General features: G+C 39.2%; 1 protein-coding gene across 1 annotated transcript in view; it reads left to right on the forward strand.

The window, feature by feature from the left end:
- LOC148955358 (tubby-related protein 4-like) overlaps nucleotides 1–27,498 on the forward strand; it is a 191,607-nt gene that overhangs the window by 129,631 nt on the left and 34,478 nt on the right. The window contains exon 4 of the mRNA XM_089107089.1: nucleotides 6,554–6,807. Within this exon, the coding sequence (XP_088963215.1) occupies nucleotides 6,554–6,807 (254 nt within the window). The remainder of the gene's footprint in view (nucleotides 1–6,553; nucleotides 6,808–27,498) is intronic.

Here is a 27,498-nt window from a genome sequence, read left to right on the forward strand (position 1 = left end):
ACCCTTATTATTTACATTTACTTCATCTCTGCAATGTCTTTCAGAATAATTGAACAAATTTCTAATTATGCCTTTTCCTCCTTGCGAGACATGAGGTTCAAAAGATTGCGATATTATACCGTCAGAAATTTTGTTTACTGTTACGTTGTCTTCGTATCCTCTGTTACGATTTCTTAAGGTAGCAATTTCTTCCCCTACCTTAGCTGGGTAGACAAGCCTCTTGTTTGCTATGTCTAATAGTACTCTATTGGACCTTTAAAAATTTGCGCCTATAATTGCTCAATATGGGAAGTTATCGCATATTATAAAATTTGTCTGGAAGTTCCTATTGTCCCTTTTTACGTTTAGGCAAATTGAACCCCTTGCATCCAATTTATGCCCTGTCACACTAGTTAAATTGGGATTATTAGGGTTCCTCTGTCGCCTAATATGCAGAGGCAACATATTAAATACGCATGAGTTTATGATACTAATCGTTGCACCAGAGTCAATCAAAGCTTTAAAGTAAACGTTTTCTACACAAAAATCATTAAATATAGGTAACTTGTTATTAATATCACTACAAGACGGCACTGCCATTGTTTTGGACCTATTAAATATTCCGGGCACCTTCTGGGTCCAATTTATATTTCTGAGGGGCCGGAAACGTTTCACTGAGGAGTTATTTCATGTGTCGGTGCCTGTAATAGATATTCAGACGTATGAGTTTCCGTAGGCATATCTAATTGTTTTACGTCTGTCTGCCTTCGCCATGTGTTATTATGGTAACGTGGATGTCCTCTGTCAGTGCCGCTTGCTGGCGCTGACTGCCAATGCCGTTGGCTTGCAAAATTTTCGTTTCCCATCGGCAAATTTTCGTGATTTCTGTATAGCATTCTCGCATTATATTGGCTTTGGCGAGTGTTTGGGTTTTCAAATCGGTAATTAATTTGTCTGTTGGGGGGAGGGTTATACAAATTTGGTTGGTACGTGTTGTAGGGTACTGCTTGGCGTAATCTTCCCTGGTTGTAGCTTAGTGCACCACCGGCGCTAAAATTTGTTCTTTCGAACAAATAGTTGCCATAATTTTGCCTACTGCCGACATCAATTCTTGGTACGCAGTTGGGGACATAACGGCACTCTCTCGCGATATGCCCAGGTCGATTGCAATTATAGCATCTTATTATTGTATGGTTATTTTCATAATTGGATTGTTTTACTGGCTGAAAACGTACTGTTTTCAGCCTAGCGGGTTCTTGCGTTTTATTTCTTTGTGGAACTAGGGAGTTATCCCTTGAAGAGGAATTGGGGGACGCCTGATCGCTCTTGAAGTTTATGTTCGCATTTGAATTGCCTAGGCTATTTATTTTTGCTTTACTGTGATTTGCGACCATCATGTCGACTTCGATCAATCGCTCTACCTCCTGAACTGCGAGATCCAACGTCTGAATATTTTTGGATATTACCACTCTATATAGTTTTGGGGGTAGCCCTTGCAAAATGTTATTTATTATGACTTTTTCACACAGATGCCCTGAACCTCTTCCGTATTTTGCCTCTACCGAAATGCATATATTATCAAGATATTCTCTTATATTTTGTGAATAGTCAAAGCTCACCGTTCCGTGTTTTAATTTATTTATGGAACTGGTTTCGATAAATCTATCTTTAAATGCTTTTAACAATTTATCAACCGTATTTATTGGCAAGTTGGCTTTATTGCCTATGGTATGTTCAATCTGTTTTAGAAAGGTTAATGCCTGGCCTTTTAATCGTAGTAGGAGCATGTCGACTAACGCTTTTAGCTCTTTTTTGTTAGTTGTACAAACTGGGCCAATTGGATATTAAATTCGTCAATATCTGATTGACCATTGTACTCCGGGATAGATTTTGCTATTTCTATATTTTTCGCGACTAACTTCTGCACTATTAATAAATCGTTAAGGTCGTCCGCCATTTTTCTTGGAATCAATTCAAAATAAATTTATTTTTTCACTTAACCTATTTTGGTGGAGGCTATTATCTCCTATGAGATGTCTTAAAGGGTTTCCTGCGGTAGTTTAGTGGTTATAGGCCTAATCACTTTACTTATATGTCTGTATCTCCCTAATAATTAAATTCAAATTATAAAGTTTTATAGCGTAATTAGTTCGCAAGTTTTCCTCCAATTTCCGACCGTGCCATTTGTAGCAGTAGAAGTTTTCGTGTGTGGCTATAAAGGGAAAGGGACTGGGCTTAATTGTGGTCATAAATATTGACCGCGTCAAATTTAATATCGTACTTTAAAACTGCAAACTTACACCTTATAAGTTCTCCGATAGTGCCGCTTATAGCGCCAAAGATTGTGCCATTGAACCCTGTGCCAAAACAATGGGGAATGAAGTAAATTTATAACCGTGCCACGCTCAAATATTGAGAGAAAATAAAATGTGTAGCCATATAAATGTGATCTCTTTTCTTCGAGCGACCTGAAGATCAGATTCCCTGGGAACGTCCTTGGAGATTTGCGAACTAATTACCTGTTATCAGACTAGATGCAGACATATAAAATGAAATAAACACAGGTAAAAAAAACAATAGATTTATTGAGACTTACATATTTAGGTGAACAGCAGTGAGTCACTTCAAACGACAACAATGGTGACCGAGATACAACAATCAAAGAATTGCAAAGATCGTACGCCGAAATAATTCTATCTAAGTGGTCCTCATTCTGATTTACGAATCTTTTCAAAAAGCACTTTTACCCCACTATCAAACGTAGCTCTTTAGTCCTGCACTGTAAGAACTGGATCACCATTGGCCCAAGTGGCCCAAGGATGCGAACCCTTCGTCCAATAATCTTTCTTAACTATTTTTGATGATTTAGACGTTCACACAGTTCTTATCGTTAAAACTTCCTTAGAAATATTGTGCGTAGCACCTTTTTTATTGCTCATTATGTTAGCGAAATCCAAAGCTTGGATAGCATCGTTCTTTGTGTTAGGCCAACTGCAGTTTTTTTTTCTTTGCTGATTAAGGGCTTTTCATTTTTGAAACTAGGTTTAACTTAATTAGAGGGAGTCGGAATTATCTTTGAAAAGAAGAAACTGGTATTTTAAATACATCGCATTTTACTCACGGTACAAAATTCCCATCAGATACATTCATGGAGAATATGAGGTTTCGGCTGGGAGGGGGGGGGTATCCATCCTTCGATTACTCTCAATCTTAAAATGACACTAGAACTTCTGATTACCAATCCAATGAGCCCCTCCGAACAAGGGGGGCGGGTGTCATCTTCAAATACATAATTTCCGGACCTTTCAATTACGTTGAACAAAATGGCTATCTCAATATTTTTATTGAATGTATTTGGGGAAATGGTGAGCGTGAGAGGAGGGGTTAGCTGCCCTCGAATCACTTTCGACTTTTAAAAAGGGCACTAGCCCTTTTAATTTCTAATCGAAAGGTCTCTTTGAATATTTCTATGACAACAAATGGTCATCTCAAAATTTCTATCAGATGCATTTCGGGAAAATACGAGGTGTGTGTGGGGGGGGGAGGTATCCACCCTCCAACTACTCTGAATCTTAAAAATGGAACTAGAACTTCTGATTACCAATTCAATGAGCTCTTTCCGAAGTTTATGCGATCACCCTTTCTATATATACCTTATATTCCCCCAAGACATAACTTACAACCCTTAATTAGGTTGAACAAAACGGCTATCTCAAAATTTTTATTGGATGTGTTCAGCAAAACGGTGGGCGTAGGAGGGGGTTAGTTGCCCTTCAATCACGTTCAACTATTAAAAAGGGTCTTAGCTCTTTCAATTTCCAATCAAATGAGCCCTTTTCGAAGTTTCTACGATAACTTCTTCGATATGAAGTGCCCTGGTCTAACCCCCCCCCCCAAAAAAAAAATCATTATACCCAAATCGGTCTTTACTTAGGCCGCGCTATTGCGTTGCCTATGATAAATAACTCTTTTGAAAGTACTAGAAAAACTTTAGCGTAAAGAGTGAGGTATTAACGAGGAGGCGAACCCCCTCATATACGCAATAATTCCTGTTCGTTTTTAAAATAATGCTGGGAAATCCGGCGCCACCTTCACGGAAAATGCTCCTCCCCCTTGAAAAACTTCTCCTTGGAAAGATCCTCCCACGTACCCCTCCCCCCCCCAGAAAAATCCTCCCTGAAAACGTCTGTATACTTCCCAATAACCAATATCATATGTAAACAATGGGCAAAGTTCATAAATTGCAGTCCTTCCCTGGGGGACCGTGGGGGATTAAGTCATCCTCAAAGACATAGTTATTAGATTTTAGGAATATGTTGAAAAAAATGACGATCTAAAAATTTTCATCAGGTGACTTGGGAAAAAACTGAACGTGGTAGGGGGCCTAGTTACCGACGAATTTTTATGGTGACTTCAAAAAGACACTAGAACTTTTATTTTTCTTTCGAATAAGCTCGTTTCCTATGGTCTATGCCCACTGATTCGATACGATCATCCCTGGGGAAAAAAACAAAAAAACAAAAAAAACAACAAATAAACACGCATCCGTGATCTTTCTTCTGGCAAAAAATTCAAAATTACATATTTTTCCAGATAGGTACTTGAACCTCTACAGTGGAGTTCTCTGATACGTTGAATCTGATGGTGTTATTTTCATTAAGATTCTATGACTTTTAGGGGGTGTTTCCCCCTTTTTTGAAAATAAAGCAAATTATTTGAAATCAGCATAAAAATCAGATTCTTTTGATGTATCTATTGATATTAAATTTCCGTTTTCTAGAGTTTCAGTTGCTATTAAACCGGGTCGCTCTATATTTATACTATATTATTTTTATTATACTATTTATGTTATATTATTCATATACAGTGTATAAGACAGAGACTGGAAAAAGGGTGAAAGAGATATATCACCCTTTTAATATGCACGAATATTTCCCGTTTATTGATTGCTTGTCTCTCTTGTCAAGTTATTGTAGAAACTTGGGAACGGAAAGTGAGTTTAACCACAGAGAAACATCTAAGTTGCATCAAAATAAATGAAGTTAGACTCCAACGTGGGTGCAGGATCAATGACGCAAGTTTTTGTGTTCAATAGTTTTCCCGTTAATTTCAATCACTCGCAAGCATCTGTGTTTTGCCAGTTCCCTATAAAAATACTTTTTTGCAATCTAAAGTACTATTTTTATTTTTATTCATATCAAAATTTCTACCTGTAATCTGTTAGCTCCCGTAACGCCCATCCTTTTGTTTGTTCTTATTTATTATTTTTTTTTCATCCAACACATTCACATAGATTTCATATCTTTGTCACTTTTAAAAATCTCATTCGTGACCTGTTGTGCATACGATGTGATAAACGTTTCGTTTTGTTTCTGTTAAGCGGCGTTCACATGCGTGTCTAGCTAGGATCCCATGTCTAGACACGTGTCTAGCGAGACTACAAGGTCTAGGCAACAACTATTCATAATTAAAATTCGGTGCTTAGCAATAACTACAAATTTAGTTTCAAATAGATTACAGTTGTCACTTCTAGCCAATCAAGAGAGCTTATGCAAGCAAAACTTTCAAAATTGTAATCCCTATTCTTACTGTCACAAAATAATGGATTGGATAAGCCAAACAATTGCCCTATGTCTGGTGTTGCATATTTGCCTAAAATTAAAAAAACAATTAATGAGAAAACAAAAAATAAATTTCAGTTTCAAAATGTAAACAAGATGATAAAAATAGTGGAACTTGACACATTCTGATCGTCTGTGATAGAAAATCCTAGACATTGTGCTCTAGAGTCTAGAACTCTATGTCTAGCTAAGCACCTTGTCCAGCCTGTCTAGCTAAGCACCAAATTTTACTTGTGAACGGTCGTTGCCTAGACATTGAAGTCTGGCCAGACACGTGTCTAGACATGGGATTCTAGCTAGACCTGCGTGTGAACGCCGCTTTAATCATTTATTTGTCTCTAGCTCTGATAGTTAGGGAGAAAGCGAGAGCAAGTGAGAGAGCTAGAGAGAGAGAGAGAGGCGTGAAGAAAGAGAGAGAGAGAGAGCGACTAAGAGACTGAGAAACCGAGAGACTGAAAGAAAGAGAGAAAAACTGAGGGACTGAAAGCCTGAAAGAAATAATATTGTAAAGGATTAATGACGCAAGTTTGGTGTTTTATTGTTTTCCCGTTACTTTCTGTCAGTGGCAAGCTTCTATGTTCAGCAGTTTGTTTCTTTCTCTTTTAGTTTCTTGTCTCTATGTTTAATCCGCTAGTCAAATCCTTATTTGTTAAGAGCAAGGTTAAAATAAAACATAAATCAAATGTCTATAAAAATTAACATTTATTAGTTAGCGTGTACAGTAAAAGAAGAAGAGAAAAAACATACATGATAATATACAAAGCTGAAATCTACAGAATAAAAGTATATATCTGTTAAAGAAGTTAAAAAAAATGTGCGTAAAGCTACTGAGAGAAATTGTTTTTGAAAATGCCAAATTTAGACCTACGAAGTTTTAATGTTCAACAAATTATTCATGACATATTTAAATTAATTTTTTTTTCTTCCCTGAATTTAATAATCGTTTACTTTAGATGGGAAAAAAAGTGTCCTTGCAGCACTTTGCAATAGAAGTATTTTATATTTGATGAGCTCATATGATGACCCCGTGCCAATTACAATATGCACAGGATTAAGTTCTTGTTGTATGGAGTGGAGCAACTCAGGGGAATATCTTGCAGTTGGTGGCAGTTCCAAACGAGACAACCAGAGGCAGTTATACAACTGCCTTAAGTTATACACAACGTCTGGAACTATAAGATATACTTTAAACTTGGATTTTCGTCAGGTAATACCTTTTTTGTTCGAAGTTTACTAATCTTTTTACACTCGGACCATCAAGAACTGGCTGCGAGGAGCCCGTAATTAATAATTTGAAGTATTTTTCCTAGTATTTGAATCTGAATGGTGTCTAGCTAGGCATCGATTTTAAGGTATCTGTAATTTTGAACAATCAGACTTTTGGCAAAACTGTCCCAATTAGTTGAGAGTGGTGATGCCTAGCTAAGCATGCGTGAAAATTTAACCTATACCTAAATCAGTTTTCAAGTGGATTATTCTGTGAACACTAACTATTAATATTTCTAAGTTTTGAGAATTTCTAACGGGAGTGGCGTAGGCAAATCAATGCTGAGTGTACGCTTTAAGTCATCATTTTATAGAAAGCGCAATAACTCGGCCTAAGTGAAGACCGATGTGAGTACAATGTATTTTTTAGAGAGAGAGGGAGGATTTATTAAAAAAAAACAAAAAAAACAATACAAAAAAGAAAAATTTGCCAAAAAGCCTTATGGCTTGTGCGGCCATTCTCGATACTACAAAATTGACAATCAATAGATTCCCGTAAACAACAAAAATAAAACAAAAACAAGCAAAAAAATCACCACTTGAGACCATGGGCGCCCATAAGCTGAAGTCCCGGGGGGGGGGGGGCAAACATCGTCTAATTTCTACTTTTAATGCTAAATAATATAAATCTCAGAACAAAAATATAAAAATAAGGCAGCAACATTCAGCCAGGGGGGGCAAGACCCCCCCCCTACCCCCCCATATGGGCGCCCATGCTTGAGACCCTGTGCTATATTAATCTAATATAACAACACTATTATATACTATTTCCCTACTTTAACTATTTATTTATATATATATATATATATATATATATATATATATATATATATATATATATATATATATATATATATATATATATATATATATATATATATATATATATATATATATATATATATATATATAATATTTGATCCCTAAGCAACCCACAAAAAGTCGGCCTATCAGTATTTTGAACTGTATCATAAGGAAGGGACTCCCATGTAGAAGGAAGAACATGGGGAATCGAAAATGAAGGCCTTGTAAACTTTTTAGTCGGTTTTCTAATTGCTGATGAATTCCTTGTCTCATATACTGGCTGGTATCTCTCAAACATACCAATCAAACATTCAGGTGCATTATTATGCAGTATATCAAACGTAAACAGAGTCTTGTAAAAATTAAAAAGACCTGAAACTGATAAAATATTAATTTTTTTATAGCTATCTCTAACTGATATACGATTGTCACAATTAATAAGAGCCCGAATCGCCAAATTTTGGAGAGCATGTAATGACTTCAAATGTGATTGAAAAGTAGATGACCATACCGAACAACAATAAATCAAATAAGGGTGGGCAATAAAAACATATTATAATCTAAGTATATTAACAGGGAAAAATATTTCAATTTTCTCAGAATCCCTACATTCCGAGCAATTTTAGATTATCTACATTGTATGTACTTTGAGAAACTAAGAGTCTCATCCACTATTACACCAAGACATCTCACAGAGGATATAGGCTCAATACAGCAAGATCCGACATTTAATTCCCTTAACCAATGATAATAATCTGGCGATCTAGAAAAAATTACCCAATGAGATTTCTTATAATTCAGCTTTAGGGGATTAACGTTCATCCACTTTTGTATCCTTGACATACTATCTCTTGTCATAGTTAGTAATTCACTTTCTGTTCTTGCTGCCACCCTAAGACATATATCATCCGCAAGCAGTAATAAAGCTTGATTAGGGTCCCGTTATTTTTGGGCCCCTCCAACTTCAATATGCAGTCCACCAAGTGCTAAGTATTGGTCATTTACACATATTGCAAACAATAGTGGTCCCAAGGGGGACTCCTGCGGGACTCCACATCTTACTTCATGATCTATTGATGGACCTCCAATCTCACAAAAAAGGACTCGATCTTTCAAATAAGAAGCAACAAGTCGCAGCGCATTCCCGCGAATACCTCTATTTTCTAATTTCTTTAATAAGATCAAATGGTCACACATAACAAACGTCTTTAATATATCTAGAAAAACTGAACCAACTTAAAATTTATTATCAAGGCCATCATTTACTGTTGTAGTCAGGAACTGGATAGCATCCTCTGTAGAATTAAATAAAAAAAAAAAATTTTTTAAACTGAAAGTAAGGAGCGACATTAAAACTTAAAACGAACAGAAATTATTCCGTATATGAAAGGGGCTGTCCCCTCCTCAACGCCTCTCTCTTTACGCTAAAGTTTTTTACTGTTTAAAAAAATAAAGTTGTGAGACAGTCAAACTTTAGCGTAAAGAGCGAGGCGTTGAGGAGGGGACAGCCCCTTTCATATACGGACTAATTTCTGTTCGTTTTAAGTTTTAATGTCGCTCCTTACTTTCAGTTTAAAAAACTTGTTCTTTTTTTATTTAATTTCTGATCGTTTTTTAGTTAATGTAGCTTTTATTTTGGCTCACCGTCATTGAATAAGTAAAAAAAATTTGCATAAAAATTTTACTTTTCTTTTGCTAAATGGATGTCCCTAAATTTGGTTATGACGTAATTTACAAATTAACTTACGTAACTGACTTCTATATTCGTATATTTTTCTTCTGGCAAAAAATACAAAGTTGCAGATTTTTGCAAATATGAGCTTGAAACCTATGTAATAGGGTTTTCTGATACGCTGAATCTGACGGTGTGATTTTCATTAAAATTCTTTCACTTGTAGGGGATGTTTCCCTCCTCTTAAAAAAATCGGGTAAATTTTCTCAGGCTCGTAGCCTTTGATGAGTAATACTAAACTTAATAAAATTTATATATTTAGAATCATCATCATAAACTTACTTACTTGTACTTGTGGCGGGAATCAGGCGTTTCCACCTCGCCCGGCATCGATGATCTTGGAGACCTTCTTGGACCATGTTAGCGATCTTCTGCCAGCTGCTCTGCAAAAGTAAGCCACTGAGTTGACCATCTGTGTCCGAACTTTCTGAATCCCCCGATAGGTTCAAGGTCTGATTTGGCCAGGTTCCACCAGTTTTTCCTCTGTCCTCCTTGGCGTCTCTTCCAGGAGCTAATAGGCTCGACTAGAAATATTTGGCGAGGCAAGTATTCTGGCGGCTTCCGTCAAACATGGCCCAACCATTTCAAAGGGTGTTCTTTAATAGTGAGCACAACATCTCTCTGAAGATTGCACATTCGACGTAGATCCGCGCTGGAGATACGGTCACGCAGCTGTATTCTGAGAATTCTTCGCAGACAGGTATGCTCAAACACCTTCTGCGTATTCTCATGCTGTACCGACCATTACCGACCATGTTTCGCATCCGTAAAGGAGAACGGTGCGGACTAGTGCCATGCAGATTCGAACTTTCGTTCGGACACTGACTTCGCGGCGATTCCATAAGGGTTTCCGAAGGGAGGCAAAGACTGTCTGCGCTTTCTGTATTCTCTGTTGGATATCAGCGTCGGAAGATCCGTCAATACATATTTGGGAGCCTAAGTATGTGAAACAGTTGACTTTTTCCTGCTGAACTTGATTGACAGTTAGTGTGAATGGTCCTGTGTCGTGGTTAATAGCCATGAATTTCGTTTTCTCTGTGCTGACTTTCAAGCCGATCAGGTCTGCCCAGGCCACCACGTTGTCAAGCATGTTTTGAGCTTCTACGGGTTCTGACAGGAGGCCAACATCATCCGCATAATCGAGGTCAGTCAGTGAAAGATTCTGTCCGATCTGAACTCCTGGATAGGACGACAGTGCATTTTCAAGCACCCAATCGACGCAATAATTGAACAGAGTCGGAGAGAGGATACACCCTTGTTTTACTCCGAACTCAACCAGGAATTCTTCAGTTTCTTCACCATAGACTCGAACTCGGCTCACTGACGCGTCATAGTATGCCTTCATCAGTTCAACAAACTTCAGCGGCATTCCGTCATTCTCTAAGATCTTCCAAAGTTTCTGGCGAGTGACAGAGTCGAAGGCGGCAATGAAGTCCAGGAACATCAAGATCAGGGGTAGATTGTACCTTTCAAACTGCTGGATAATGAGGCGAAAAACGAAGATATTATCATTACAGCCTCTACCTGGCCGAAAGGCGGCTTGATTTTCTCGGGTTCTTTCCTCCCTTGCCCCTTTGAAGCGGTTCAAGAGTATAATCCCGAATATTTTGACCGCAATGTCTATAAGACTTATTCCGCGGTAATTTTTGCATTCGGTTTTATCTCCTTTCTTATAGAAGGGGAGAATGACTGATGTCTTCCAATCTTTTGGGACAGAATTGGTCCTCCACACTTCTTCGAGAATGCCATGGAGCTGTTCAGCAGTGACCTCAGGGCATTGTTTGTACACTTCCGGGGGAGGCCGTCTTCACCTGGGGCTTTGTGGTTCTTCAGGGTCTTGATCGCTTTTAGTATTTCGGCTCTGGTCGGTGTATCCAGCTCGACGTCGTATGGTTCTTTAGAAACGGCAGGTGGGAAAGCATCAGGGGCGGATGATCGGGATGGGTTTAGGAGGATCTGAAAGTGATCCTTCTATCTTGCTAAGCGCTCCTTCTGACAACTGATGATTTTTCCTGATCTGTCTTTGACTATTTCTGAGACAGCAGCTTTCTTACCAACGGACTCTTTCAGGATCAGGTAAGGCTTGCGGGTATCATGTGAGCGTGCTGCTTTCTCTAACGACACGGTAGCATCTTCCCACATTTGGCGGCGGTCCAGACGAACAGAGCGTTTTACCTGTCTGCGTAGCTCTTTTGTTTCTTCTTTAGGGCCGCCCATCTTTTGTCTTTGCTCACCGACTATTGACAGGGCTCTAGCGGTAATCCAGTGCTGTCGTTTGATTTTTGCTAGGACTAGGATCTCATCGGCAGTCTTTGTCATAACTTTTTTAAAGGTCTCCCATCTCTTCTTGGGGGATGGGTTTTCATCAGAACTGAGGGCGTCAAATCAGTTAGTCAGTTCCAAATTGAGGGCCTGCCGAACTTCTTTGTCTTGGAACTTACCGATGTCGAATCCGGCCTTGGGTTTGTTTTTCCTCCGAGTTGCAAGACGTAGCAAAATTTTTGCAGCAACAAGCCTATGGTCAGACCCAGACTGCGACCTTGTTTCCGCGCCGTTGTAAGAGCGAGAGGCCTGTACGGAGCTTCTCCAGCGCTGGCGTACGAGAATGAAGTCTATTTGAGCCTTAGTGACACCGTCATTTGAATGTCAAGTTAAAAGGTGTCTAGGTTTGTGCTGAAATATGGTATTGGTGACAACAAGGTGGTTCATCAAGGCATAGTTTAACAACCTTTGACCATTCTTGCATCTGTGACCTTGTCCAAATTTTCCCAGGACTTGTCTTGTGGTTTGGTCAGACGGACCAACTCTTGCGTTGAAGTCTCCAGCAACAATCAAGTAATCACGTGCGGCAACAGAAGAAGACAGCTGCTGCAGCTCGCCGTAGAAATCATCCTTGGTCGTATCAGCAGCGTCACGGGTGGGGGCATAGGTAGAGATTATCGACACATTTGCGGGGTTTCCTTTTAGTCTGATTCTGGTAAGTCTACAGGAGACTGGTTCCCATTCTAGGAGAGTATTTCTGGTTCTTTGGTTCATGATGAAACCAACTCCGTGGAGTCCTGAATTATCCTCTACTCCGGAGTAGAAAAAATGGAATTGATGTAGCGTTTCAGGAGCTGTAATAACTATGGAGCCAGAACCTGAAATTCTGGTCTCGGATATGCAAAGTATGTCTATGTTGTACCTCTCCATCTCATGGACAAGAAAAACTTGCGTGGCTTCTTGTTTGACGGATCTTACATTCCAGCATCCCACATTTATTCTAGATTTTGCCTGTTTAATGACTGTAGTGGGTTTTCCTAGATTTATGGCATGAAAAGGATTTTTCGACTTCGCCGCCATATTCAAAGTCGCGTCGCCTGCCGGGAACGCCGTAGTATGGTTGGCTTGTTTACTTCTCGACACCCGCGCCAATACAGGGGCTGCGTCGCTTGCCGGGGACGCCGTAGCCATTACAACTTTTCTTCTAGGTCTCAGATCCATTGATGTTTCTTGGGAATAGAGTTGACCACAAGGTCCCCAGTCTTGCGGGTCACCCGGAGCGCATTGGCCACCAAATCGCTCGGCGTGGAGCTCAGTGGTGTTTACACCCTTCCACCGCTTTGAGGTGCGCTGACGGATTTCCTCTGCTGCCCAGGGACGGAAGATCAAGCCTCATTGCCTGTAACTACCATCGCTACCATGGAGGTATACAAGCTTAGCTTGACCTTTAATTCCCATCTGGAATCAGCAAGGGCTTCAGGAACCCACTCTTTTGATACATTTATTGACATCAAAATTCCGTTTTTAAAAGTTTCGATTACTATTGAGCCGTATGGCTTGTTTTTTTTTATTTTTTTTATTACATATGTGTTATTACGTATATGAGGGGGTTCTCCCCTAAGTCAATACCACGCGTTAAAAGTTAAAAAAAACATTTAATTCACAAACCCCTGAATCACAAAGGCCGTTTAATTACAATAGATAGCTCTTTCGAAAGCACTAAAAAAACTGTAGCGTAAAGAGCGAGGTATTGACTTGGGGGAGAACCCCCCTCATATATGTTATAATATCTGCTCGTTTTAAGTTCTAATGTTGCTTTTTATTTTCAGTTGAAAAGAACTTGTTTTTTTTTTAAATTTTATTTCTGATCGTTTGTTAAATAATGCTTGGAAATCTTGCACCCCATTCAGAGAAATGTCCCTTACCCCAAAGAAATATCCTCCACAGAAAGATTCTCCCGAGTAACTCCCTCCTCCAGCCCCACCCTCCAGAAAAAAATCCTTCCTGAAAATGTCTGTATGCTTCCCAAGAACCAAAAAATAATGCTGGCAAGTCCGGCGCCCCCGTCCTGGCAATTTCCATTCCCCCATGAAAACTTCCTTCATGGACAGATCCTCCAACATAAAACCCCCGACCCACCCCCACCCCCCCCCCACTACCAGAAAAAAACCCTCCTGAAAAATTCTGTATACTTCCCAATAACCAATACTATATGTTAACATTGGGTAAAGTTCATAACTTTTAGCCCTCCCCCCGGTGACTTCGGGGGATTAAGTCATCCTAAAAGACATATTTATCATATTTTCAACTAGATTGAACGAAATAGCTGTCTCAGAACTTTGATTGAGTGACATTGGGAAAAAAATTAGCGTGAAAGGGAGCGTAGTTACCCTTCAATTTTTTGGTTAATTGAAAAGACTACTATAACTTTTAATTTATGTTCCAATGAGCCCTCCCAAGATATTCTAGGACCACTGGGTCCTAATTTAATTTCTGATCGTTTTTTAAATAATGCTTGGAAATCCGGCGCCCCCTTCATAGAAATGTTTCTTATCCCAAAGAAACATCCTCCACGGAAAGATTCTCCCGAGTAACCCCCTCCTCCAGCCTCCAGAAAAAAATCCTTCCTGAAAATGTCTGTATACTTCCCAATAACCAATAAATAATGCTGGCAAGTCCGGCGCCCCTGTCATGGCAATTTCCATTCCCCCATGAAAACTTCCTTCATGGACAGATCCTCCAACATAACCCCGACCCACCCCCCCCCCCCCACTACTAGAAAATAACCCTCCTGAAAAATTCTGTATACTTCCCAATAACCAATACTATATGTTAACATTGGGTAAAGTTCATAACTTTTAGCCCTCCCCCCGGTGACTTCGGGGGATTAAGTCATCCTAAAAAACATATTTATCATATTTTCAAACATGTTGAACATACCGCCTACCTCAGAATGTTGATCAAGTGACTTTGGGAAAAAAGTGACCGCGAAAGGGAGCGTTGTCACCCTCCATTTTTTTGGTCACTTAAAAAGAGTACTAGAACTATTGATATCAGTTCCAATGAGCCCTCCGACGATATTCTAGTACCACTGGGTCGATACGATCACCACTGGAAAAAAAAACAAAAAAACACGCATCCGTGATCTTTCTTCTGGCAAAAAATGCAAAATTCCACATTTTTGTAGATAGGAGCTACCTCTACAGTAGGGTTCTCTGATAAGCTGAATATGATGGTGTGATTTTCATTAAGGTTCTATAACTTTTAGGGGGTCTTTCCCCATTTTTTGAAAATCAGCCAAATTTTCTCAGGCGCGTAACTTTTGTTGGGTAGCACTAAACTTGATGAAACTTATATATTTGAAATTAGCATTGAAATCTGATTCTTTTGATGTGTCTATTGGTATCAAAAAACCCGTTTTCTAGAGTTTCGGTTACCATTGAGCCGGGTCGCTCCTTACTTACAGTTCGTTACCACGAACTGTTTGATAGCCTCTACGGAAACGAAACTGATTAAAAAAAAATCCGTTCTTACTCAAAAAACTATCCGCTCTCACAAATATTGTTTCGCCATCAGTAGAGGGGGAGGGGCTACTCCGATCACTCACCCCTGCTGCCATCTACAACTTTTTTTGCACCCCAACTATGGGCAGGGACTCCCTAGGGGAAAAGATTACGTAATCGGGTCATTGACCTCTTTTTCCAAGGTCAATTTATTTGATGTTTCTATGTGTAATAACTCCGGGGCGAAGGTTGCACATCCACATTGAATTCTAACGGGAACAGTGTTATTGATCTAGGACTCGAGGGGGAAGTGAATTTCCGAAAACTTGATTGCGTAATCGAAGGGGAAGTGGATTTCCGAGAACTTGATTGCTTAATCGATTGGGAATTTTATTGATCCGATAACGGGAAACAGGATCACGTGTATCCCAACTAATCAGGGTCAGTCTAGAGTCAGCAGTCAGAGTGAAAGGATTGAAAAATGAATAAATTTGAGAAAGAGAGAATTAGATCAAATCTAGTGTTTATGGAAAAACATTTGATTTTGGACGATGATTTTCTCGAGTTATCTCTTAAACGCAGGATATTCTCTTGTCAGGGAACACTTGACAATATAATGAGGACGGATTCACCCCCATTGGTTTATTGTATGAAACTTTCAAAATGTGACTCAAATACTTATAGTCAATTTATTGATATATTAATGGGAACAAAGCAGACTCATATTTTGGATATACTTTTGAAAACATTGCCAATTGGATTCAATGTAAATGACTCCCCCCATCATTCGAAAGAGGTAACGTCACAGAGCTACTCCTCTCTCCCACCATTTCCCTCTCATTGAATTTATCGAACGAAGAGGATCAGTTTCGTTTTAGCTGTGAGTGAGTTGACATCGGAAACCGAAAAATGTTCTATATATGTCCATTGTGCATGTACACTCTTGACAGGTTGACACCATGTGAGAATTGTACAATTATTGATGACTATAGTGAAAAGTGTAAATTATATAATCCTTCTAAATTACATAGAGGCTATGCACTGCAAATTAAAGGATGTAATTCAAGTCTTGAAGAGGTGTGTGACTCTCATCCTAGAGGGCACCTGTGCTCCAATTGTCACTATGATAAATGTGATCATTAGGAGAATACTTACCCCGCTATGATTGGAAAGAATCCCAAACGTGATTTTAGTTTATTTCTACGAGATTGGTATCGTCGTGGATTTAAATTATTCTGGGAAGAGGAATCTGGTCTACGATTCAACTGTTGGGGTAACAAGACAATTTGGTTTCTACGTCATCGTTGCGATGACACCACCTACTATGAGTATAAACCAAGTGATTTTTATTTGGCAGTTTCCGAATGTGATTCACCATTTGAAAACATTGTATGTGATATTGATTCAAATAGACAGATTGAAACTCGTGAATTTCATAATATGAATGCAAATAGTATCATTGACTATACAAAGAGATATGACAAGAGTGAAGTTACATTGTACTGTAGAAAATGTGACCCTGACTTTGCAGTCAATCAAGATCAATATACAGTGAATCCAAATGATTTAACGGCATTAGTGGTTCACGACAGTTACCTATACATCGAAGAAGAAGAAATCTAAAGTGAAGATTTAAAGACATTGTTGTATATATATGCATTTTATTAATAAACAAATTCACAAACATTTTTTAAGCACTTTACTCTTAGGGCACTGAAATCAATACTATATAGGTCTGAGAGGATATTTTCCACTAGAAAGTCGTTCAGACGAGGATTGTCAACATAAATGTGGAGAAACTGCTTGTAAGTATAGCCACGACATCGGAACACAAAATATAGTAGTGCATGGAAGCCACAGCTTTTAGTCGTTAGATCCTGAACCCTCTTCCGATTTTGAATAACAGTTTTCCCACTGTTCTCGCTATAGTTGCTGATGTGGGGTGTTTAGAATGTATAGGGTAGGCCAAGAGTATCAAAAAATTCAATCGTCTTCATTGTTTGAAAGATGCACAGCCAATGACCCGTCAGCACAGTCGACGGACTGCTATTAACAATAATCAAGATATTGTTGACACTTTGAAGTTTTCCAAGAAAGTCCGAGGGCAGACAATTGGACTTGTATTTGGACATGTAGGGATCCATATTAAATACATTTATTATTTGACCGGTGTTCATGGCGCTAAGTCTAGTAGAACACTGCCTTCAGGAGTGATTTCGCAATAGGATTCATATTGGTTTATTGAGATGAGTTCTATACTCTCAGCCAATGAGTCGGCAAATGTACACTCTAAACGGACACTCCCTGTACGTACTATACTCATATCCAGTGTACCCGACTAATCCAATACAATGATACCATATGTTTTAGCAAACAGATCTTCGGTTATACCATTTTCAAAGAGTTGCGAGTCAAGATCTAGGGTTTGCATGGTCAACTCATACAGTGTTCTTTAGGATTTATCAAAAGATAGATGGTCGAGTGGGATACCGTTTACTTTGCACACAAGAGATGAAAGTCCAAACATCTCGAATTTATGTGGACATTCAGTCCATGATCCTATTGCACTGGCGCTTTTTACAAATATCAAAGCCAGTTTCGACGGAATTTCGCCATTGATAAATGATGAATCGGTGAAGGTGCGTGACCCCATTGCAATATGACGTTGATTGGTGATTGTGTGAGGAACAAGTAGTTTAATATTGTTACCATTGGCTCTCAGTTTTTCCACGGCCAAAGCAACAGAACTCATGACCTGCTGTTTGCGTACATGAAGTATTGCCGAGGTGAGGGAGAGACTTACATCAGGATTGGCAGCAAGTTCTTTTCTCAATATGAAATTGGAGGGTGCAAGCGTTAGTTTTATATCCACTTTAACACTGGGCGGCAGCCATTGGGGTATATTAAATATTTCATGATATATTTTTCCAACTAGATGTAATTCGCTAGTTGTAGCATTTTTAAGTTCATCTGTACTATCAGTGTTAGTAATATATTCATATCCATTAGAGGTGCCTCTAAATTCCTTGTATGACTTGGGTGTCATCAACATGAACTGCATAGAGCTCGCATAGTTTGAGCGATTGTTGCTAGTGCTCAACAGTATACCAATTAGGTCGATAATAATTTGACGAAATAAATAATGCAGTACACAAGTTACAGAAGATAGCCCTTCGGCCAAAAACTTAATTGACTTATTGGATTTTGGGACTTTCATTTGTAAATCTATAAATTTTGAAGACAAGCCCATATAGTAGTCTTAGTTAAAATAAACTTTAAAGTGGATATTCTTTGGGAGGTGTTGTTGTGGATAGAATTGTTCATAGTATCCATGTTTTACACTCACATCAACATTCTCTGCATTGAATAGATTCAATGAGGCGGTGATTGAAGGTTGAGAATCCTTATGCGGTAGGTAGGACATTTTAGGCGAAAAAATCTAGTTTCGATCTGACAATTTTATTCTTCCTGGGACTTCTGTTTACAGCACGTGTCGGCTTTTTCCTTCTTTTTTTTGACAAGAGGGATGATGTCTTTCGTTTCCGACCTGAGTGGAGACTGATGAGGGATGCATTGTTTCTTGACCTTTTTAAGCCTTTACCATTTTGTTTTAATCTCTCGCCAAGGGTTCGCACACTGGACCTAAGATTTTCCGAAGCACTTTTTTAAAATCCTTGCCAGAGCCCCAATCGTATAGCGTAGAGGATGCAAAATCTGTCGCAGCCGGTACAAGATATTTTCTAGCCAGTGGTAGTGAAGAGCGAAACAGCTTAGCAAACCAACTGCCAAGACCATAGCCAGACATTGACGAGCGACCTTTGTAGTAGTCCATTCCATATCCCTGTTGTCTTGGACCAAGAGTATTAACATAGCAGTCAATATCAGGACAAGTGAATACCACTTTTTTATTGGACATCTTGTTGTTGAATGATGGGAAGAAAATGACATGTAATCACAGCCAAACCCTTTGAAATTGCTATGGGATCACCTACTTCAGTTTTTATTGTTAAATGACAGAGTTCTGAAAAGGAAGTTCTGTTGGTGCTATATTAAAACGACTTTATATTTTAACGGTGAAAGTGCACTTTAGTGGTTATTTATACAAGCACTCGAAAGACGAGGCCGTTTGAATTACCAACTCAATCTTTTTCCACAAATGACGAGTAGAGAAATATACAGGTGTTTTTGGAGAGAGCTGGTGAATAGTCAGCGAAAATGAAATTAGTGTTTCCGGCACTTTTACCATTGATTATATTGAATTTAAAGCCAAGAACATCCTTTAGATTATCATTGAGAATAACCTTTTCACTGGCAATAGGTGAACTAATGTAGATCTTGCCCTTCTCCTTTGAATAGTTGAAATGAAAAGCTCCCTTTTTACGAGCTGAAATTCTTTTATTAATGGAACGACATAAATCATTCATACAGGTGAGTTCCTCGTAGGGTAATTCAATGTATGGATAATTCATCCAATTGATTTTTTGAATTTGTTCTTGATCACCTGTTGGTGGCGGCGGCCAATCATAGGGTCTAATTTTTATTTCATATTTACGATCCTTTCTCAGGATGTCGTAGGTATTTTTGAGAATACAGTCGACAAGAGCCACTTCATACTTTCCATCGTCGAATTTGATGGTGGGGGACAGTTTCGTCCAAAAATCACTTGTTCTATTCAAGTCAATGTAGAGAGGATCAGAAACATTGGACATGAAAGTCACATAGAAATCATTGGGCATTGTCAATATCTTCAGCACTGACCCAAGAATCAAAATCTGAGTTGTATCCTAGCCAGCGAACAAGCAACTGTTTCTTACCGTGGTGTGTACGACTCTTTAATATCATTTCAATTTGATACATTTCGCTAGTGTTTCTAAGTTTTTGCAGTTCATATTCATAAAAACCACCGAGAATCTCATCATCTTTGGTGTCTCGCAGTCGATAAGTTATGGGTATGGTGTCCAGGATTTTAGACACTTTAAAAAGTTCAGTGCTCAATAAATAATTCCCCTTTTAAAAAATATTGGTGGTTCTATTAATTCGAACAGTATCACCAGAATTTAATTTCTTCTTCTTTGTCTACTTTTCAGAATTGAAATATTGCTCTAGAAATGCATCAAATTCATTGTCTCTATATTGAAAATCAGTTGTTGTCGAGTTAGACAGAGATTAAGGAGGTCGTTGGGTATAAATCAGAAAGATTTGATAAAAATCATGAATAAAATCCGATATATTTTTCAATGTGAAATATATTTAAATTAATAGAAGAATCGTTCTTATTAATAGTTAAGCCAAAGCAGCATTTATCGGGCTGTGACTATGATAAAGTGTTGTGTTATATTTCAAAAGAACCTTTTGCACATGGGGATTAACAAATTCACTGCCACGATCCGATTGAATTTTTCTATATGAATCCTGTTCTAGAATACTTTGAATGTCCCGAGCAACTTCAACACCTCTCTTTGATCGTAGTGGAATGGCATATGCGTAGCGACTAAAGATACTGATTGCCACTAGAATATCTTTGGAGGGTGCAGTGTGACGCTGTTGAAGTGCGTCTAAAGTTAAAAGATCCGTGTGCATTATATGCAGGGGGAAAAAGGCTTTAGTTTGTCGATATTGTTTACTGCGAAGCCTGTGATTCCGATGCAGTGTGTAACTCGATTCATTCTCTAGATACTCTTTTGCGCTTTTCAATGTGGTGGTGCCGGAGACAGCTTTGGAAAGCGTTTTGGGGGAACTTAAACTTCCCGCTTCACCAATATTTTCATAAACACCTTTCAGAACTTCATCCATTTTGTACGTAGACATGTAGTGTAATGTCCACTCCCCTTTTGCAAACTGGCGGGCGAATCAATTCGTCTTCATTTTTGACTAGCAGCCACAGATGTTGCAAAATCAGTGACGCTGCTAGTATCTTCAAATATTGAATCTTCTTCTTTTTTAAATGATGTTGTTGGAGGACTATATTCTCTTAGTTTATTTAGAATTTGCTTATTGCCAATAAGACTTTTGGGAAAGTTTGATACATACAGAAAGGTGTATAGACTATCGTCAAAGGATAAGAGTCCTTTACGATTCGTCACCATATCACAAATTAAATCAACTAGATTATAAACTTTTTCCTGAATTATAATTCGTTTCCCTGTGCTGTCGACTTGAACTTGATCGCCAGTTTCCAACATGAGATAAGATAATACTCTTTTACTCTGTTCTCGATAGGTCAATGGCAAAAGGTTTCCAATTTTCAATACAATTGAATTCAATTCCTTCTCCTTTGATGCTGCTGCAGAATCTTGAGGAGATGTTTCCTGTTTAGAGGGATCAGTGACGGGTCTCTCACGATAAGGTTTATGTTTGTCCACACGTCGCAATGCATCTTGAAGTAAAAGCATTTTTTTGTGATCGGCAATATTCTCGTCGTTAATGAATTTGCTTAGATTGTCTTCAAAATGTTCGATGGGCAAGAGGAAAAGTTCAAATGGTGTCAATTTATATGGTTTTGCCATTCTCTCCCTAGAGAAAACTGTTTACAAGTCCTGCAACTATTGGCAGTAAAAGTGTGAAAAAGCTACCACCTGCTTGAAGGAGCCGTGTTCTTTTAAATTTTTTTAACGTGTTTTTAAAATCCCATGCGCGGACAGTGGAACGATGTTGCTTTTTCGGTTGTCTAACACCTTCTGGCAGTTTAACATTGCCCTCAGTTAAATTTAAACAAAGTTCAGATATTAGATTAATGAAATCATTGTCAACCCCATGTTTGAGTATAGCCTTCCTAAGTAGTGGTTTTGAAGTGCTTAAAACGGAAAACAGATGTTGCTGTTCTTGTAGTTTCTTCAGTGTCATAATGGCTACTAATAGCCCTTTCTACTGTTCACGGGTATATCTACTGTAATCTCAGTATCGAAAATTTTGGTGATTAGACCTAGATACTCGGTCATGCTCTGATTAATATCCAATAACTTGTCCCCGCAGGGCAGGCTAGTTGACTTTTTTTCTGAGTAAAATCTAATGGTAGGGGTACGGGGGTATTGAGGTGTATGTATATTCTGTAGCGAGCATGATCCCCGAACGACTCAATAGATAATATAGAAGGAACAATTCAAAGCAAGGGTTTGCATACATTTGCTCTGATGAAACATATTGTGTAGAACCAGAGTAACGGAAATGTGTTCATGATGGGAGCGAACAGTGAACAGTTGTAGCATTTCCTGTGAGAACTGTTCAATGGATTCAGCCAGATCATCAATAATCAGCCACGAGTTCGATTCAATAATATTGAAAACATCAAGTCCCCGTATGAATTGTATTGGTATGGTTGTGGCAATACCTTTTATTTTATCATAGGACTCTTGCCAAATACTATAGCAATAGTAGATTTTTTTCGGCTTTTCCAAAAACATTTTATCACAATTTTGAATTATTCTAGTTAAAAGTGTTGTTTTCCCCGACATAGACGGTCCACACAGAAACGATCTGAAGGGTGTTTTAAATTAAAACATGCTGTTGGGGACAACAGTCGGACTGTAACTAACTGTAAATCATATGTGCCCAATGAATAAGTAGTAATTTTCCCCATGGATCTATCTATTCAAGAACAATAAAAAAACAATATTTCATGGCAGCATTTATTTCGACACTCCATGAAAACAAATATTTGCAGTCGACATGAACAGCAACAAAAATAATAACACTTGTTCAACAAGAACAATTGACAAAATTTCATGGTCAAAATGAAAACTCTATTTATTCAACATGAACACAGGGAAATGATAACACTTTATAAATAAGGACTTATTGTCTTTAAAAACACTTTTCTGTACAATACTTTATGTACAATAAAAAAACACATTTTGTACATCATCAACAACACTTTTCTGTACATCACTTTTTGCCAACTTAAACACTTTTCTATACCTGACACTTTTTGTACAACAGAAAATACACACACTCAGGGAAATTGCTAGTAGCACAGTTGAACTTGATTATGGTGAATTTAAAGGTGTGTGGATCCCCCCACCCCCCGGGGACCGCGGGGCCCCAGGCCGACCGGCCGCGGGCGGGGCCCCCCCCCCTGGGCGGCCGCGGGAAGGACCCCCCCCCCCCGGGAGCCGCGGGGCGAAAAAGAATAGTTGTCGTCACTGCGACTGCTACAGGTTAGTGGGTGGGTTAGTGGTGCTGGTGATTAGTGCTTGGGTTAGATGAACAGTTGAGTTAGGTTAATTTATTAGAGGTTGTGGGGTGGTGATGATGGTTAGTTCAGATTAGGTTAATTTATCCAGACCAAGTTGATTACGATAGTCAATGCATTCAACTCGGTCTGAAATACGATAGTGGCCATGGGGTAGGACAGTCACACCATTCTCGAGCACATAGACTTTGTCGGATATACATGACATTACATTCCTTTCCACTCTCACAATAAAATTTCTTTACTGTAGAGAGCGCATTGCAAGCACCTGTGCTCTCGGCACTATGCTACTGTCTACACAGTCTCTGTACACGCTCATATTGAAATTGCTCTTTACAAAGTGTGTAGGCACCCCTTTACACGCCTTCTTTTCATACACACTATGTGTTTCAACGCAATAAACTTTGGGACCCGGGAACACCCTCCTGGATATCAAATCACTCCCCGTCTCTGATTTTAACATTAATAGTTGGTTGGGGGCTTGACGTTTCACCAGCTCGGGGTAGAGTGATGGATTCCAGTTGGTGAAATCCATCCGCGAGCTGATGTGCACCCCATTTTGCAAATCACCCAATAAATCCAATTCAGTCCCATTTACCTTTAACAGCAGAGAATCTGTATCCCCATAGTCAACTTGAACCTCCCCCTCCCGTGGCCATTGCACCTTGCACACATTGTAAAAGAACGACAACATGAGCTTTTTTGAAATTTCCAGTACTGAACTGTCGCCTGCAATATTCTTGTTCAGTACCACATTTCGTTTTATCCTGTGTAGAAGAACCATGCCAGCCTCTATGCTCGTGAATGATGTAAAATTGGGGTCGGCAATAATTCGTGCACACTCTAGAGGGTCAGTCACGACGTCGCAGCGAGATCTATTGCGAACGCTTTCACACATTTTGCCAAACTCTGAATTTAGGATGAGCTTATACATTTCCTTCTCCACCTTTGAATTTGCCCTATAGCGTTTATCGACAAAAGTGTCGATAAATGTTTTCAAATAGGGTCCCTGATTGAACTGTAGGACCCTAGGTATTTTAGTGATCTTGAAACCATTGCTAACAATCAAATGCAAGAGCACATGGTGAAGAACGCTATTCTCTTTAGGGTCCAAATCAGCAAACATTTTCTGTTTAGAGGAGTCCAATGCATCCCCATATCCTCAACCAATGAACGATTGTAGGGGCTCAGAGAGCCCCTGCTCACCGGCCGATTGATACAGGGAAAGACAAAATCTTTGACTGAGTCGTGAAGCGCCAGCGGAATGTGACCATCAATTTCAAAGAACCATCCTTGTGGCCCATTGTCCTCGACGGTGTTAATGTCGGGGAACTCACAAGGATTCTCAAGCCATTGATAGTTCCCACAGGGCAAAGAGTAGTGTGACATTGCCGAGGGGTATAATGAGTTCTTGTCCAAGAACATTACATTTGACTTTGCACCGGTGCTTTGTCCGCTCGGATCGGTTGACAAAACGCGGCCCCCGTGAAAAACAAACCCTCCTCTCATTGAACGCTCTACAAAAAGGTGCTGATCTACGTCGGTGATTAGGCCTATTTCCTCCCTGCTAATTTTTAAAATTAAATCCATCACTAAATGGGGTGTAGAAAAATAATAACCTATATCTAACCCGAACTCTGAATAGATCTGGTCTGTGTTCTTACAGATTATATACAACAGATTTAGAACGTCACTGGCCAAGTACAGTCTACAATAATCCCACCCATTTTTACAATCCCCCTTGGACCACAACTTCTTGGCAAACTCATACTCCTCGGATGTGCATTCACTGTTGGTCAGTGAATTGTAAAAAGCTTCAATTTGAGGTAGTTTCTCCTCACTTAAGCGTGCGCCAGAACAGTAATAATCGTACGCATATATACCTTTGCATGTCAACAGGTCATACATTTCACTGTCTGGAAAGTGCTGTTTTAGCAAGGGAAAGCTATCAAAATTGTCGCTTTTTTGCACTTTAATGAATTGACTCAATGCCTTGGGGACAAAACTAAAAGAATCTAAAAACCTGATTTTATTCCAGCACATATGCCCATTATCCACTGCCTGCCATTTCAGTTCAAGAAGCAATAACTTCTCGGCTGATTTGGGAATAATGTTGTAGATAAAAGAACTATTTACTCATGGACAATCTACTCCCCCTCCCTCCCTCTGCCTACGTGCCAGTGCCGGTAAAATAAATTTTAAGTCATAATTGGAATTATGAATAAAAACAGGGATAAACAACTGCTGGCTAACATTTAAATTACACGATTGATGCGCAACCCCCCTACAATTACTACCCCCGAGGATATTTCCTGCCACAAATTGTCATGATCTCTAACTTTCCCCCTCCCCCCACGTTTCCCTTTAGTCCCCTTATCCACCTCTGCAAACTCCCCTTACAAACCCAACATATTTTTTGATTTTTAATCGCGAGACGATCCTCTGCAGACAACACCATTGGATAATGCGTATTTTTCAAACGCGAAATAGCACCATTAGCCGTGTCAATCAGTTTAGTCAATGCCTTGACCATGCACTCCCCCTCATCCAATGTCTCAACTATTTCTAACAATCGCATGGTATTAGAACAATCTCTTTGCGCGTGGGCGTAGGACACTGCAATAGCCAGATGTTCTTTGACTCAGTTTTGAAAATTGGGATCATTCATATCCACCAGCTTAGGCTCACAATCTATAGATATTTTGTTGCACCTGAGAAGGGTATTTTGAAAATTTTTGAAGCGTTGAATGGCCCTATCCCCTGAAACGGTTTCCACTGTCTGATATCCATGCTGTTTACAATGCCTCATATGATACCGTAGTTTCATATCACTACGGAATTGTGACAAGCATGTTGGACAGTAGAAACGTACCCCTAGATCCCTACCACCCCCCAGAACTCTACTAATGTCAGTGATAGGGTTAAAATGACCGATTGCATTCGGTTGACTAGGTGGTGTGTAAAGCAACCAAACCCAGTGTTTAACCAAATCAACTGACGGGCCCCTTACGGGGAAAACCACCCCCTTCTTTTTAGAACAAGTCCCATCTTCAAATTCTGTTTCGTATTGTACCACAGTAACGCCGATATTTAAATGGGCATTAGCCCTTTCAAACATATCAATGGATCGAAGCGTTACTGGGTATTTTCCTTCTAAGCATGAAAAAGCTACAATTGGAAAACTGGACCCCTCCTTCCCTTGTACAGCCCAATTGTCTAAATTCGTCTTAGTAGCGTCCCGAGCTAGAGGCTCGAATGCTGAGATAAGGAGAGCATATCTGAAACCCTTTTGACCTGTTTCAAAACAGATCTGCTGGACACCTTGACAACCTCCTAGATCTGGATTATAATTTAAAACTGTATCCCTTTCAGCCCCACCAGTCCCCCCTCTTAAAATAAAATCTTTCTTAAATTTACAAATATTTACGCTTAAATTTTCAATAAATAAAACTACTGAGCCACTCCCATTTTCGTTATAGTTCTCAAGATGCGTTATAATTTGATCGACCCAATCTATGAAAACTATCTCAAAATTTTCTAAATTTGGATAAATTACGCGCATCTCGGAATGTATAAAATGATAGTAAACCTCACTTTTCCCCTCATTCAAATAAAAAACCTTTAAAACAATGGAAACCTTAATTGAATCCCTGCCCCCCCACAATTGAATTTGGTTCTCCAGTAGTGCACGAATTTTTTCTACATAGGCATGCACAATCTCTACAGGGTCAAAAACAAATTTATCCGCCATTAGTGTATTAAAAGGATCCCCAAACGTTGCAGTGAAAACAACTATATTATTTAATAATGTGTTGGATAATTAAAATCGGGGAAAGATGTACCCCCTCCCCCCAGTTTTTCAAAAATAAATGGTGAATGCTCCACTTCAGTTGTTCGAAGTGGAGTCGAGATGTGCTATGCGGCTGGAGGGTTCCCTGGTCAATCCCGGGTAAAATCGTCTAAACTTTGCCAGGTGTTTGGGCTCAAGTCTACCAGCTCAACTGCGCTATAATATACAATTAAAAAATCACCTAAAAAGTCGTCAATATTATCTGGAATTTGATGTAAATCATCCCATAGTGAATTTTTGGGGGACTCCACGTGTGCCTCCTCTTCTTCCCCTTCTTCACTGGACGGCGAATA

This window comes from Artemia sp. Qi Xiang Cuo, chromosome 2, assembly GCF_049724085.1.
Source record: "Artemia sp. Qi Xiang Cuo chromosome 2, ASM4972408v1, whole genome shotgun sequence".
NCBI classification, from domain to species: domain Eukaryota; kingdom Metazoa; phylum Arthropoda; class Branchiopoda; order Anostraca; family Artemiidae; genus Artemia; species Artemia sp. Qi Xiang Cuo.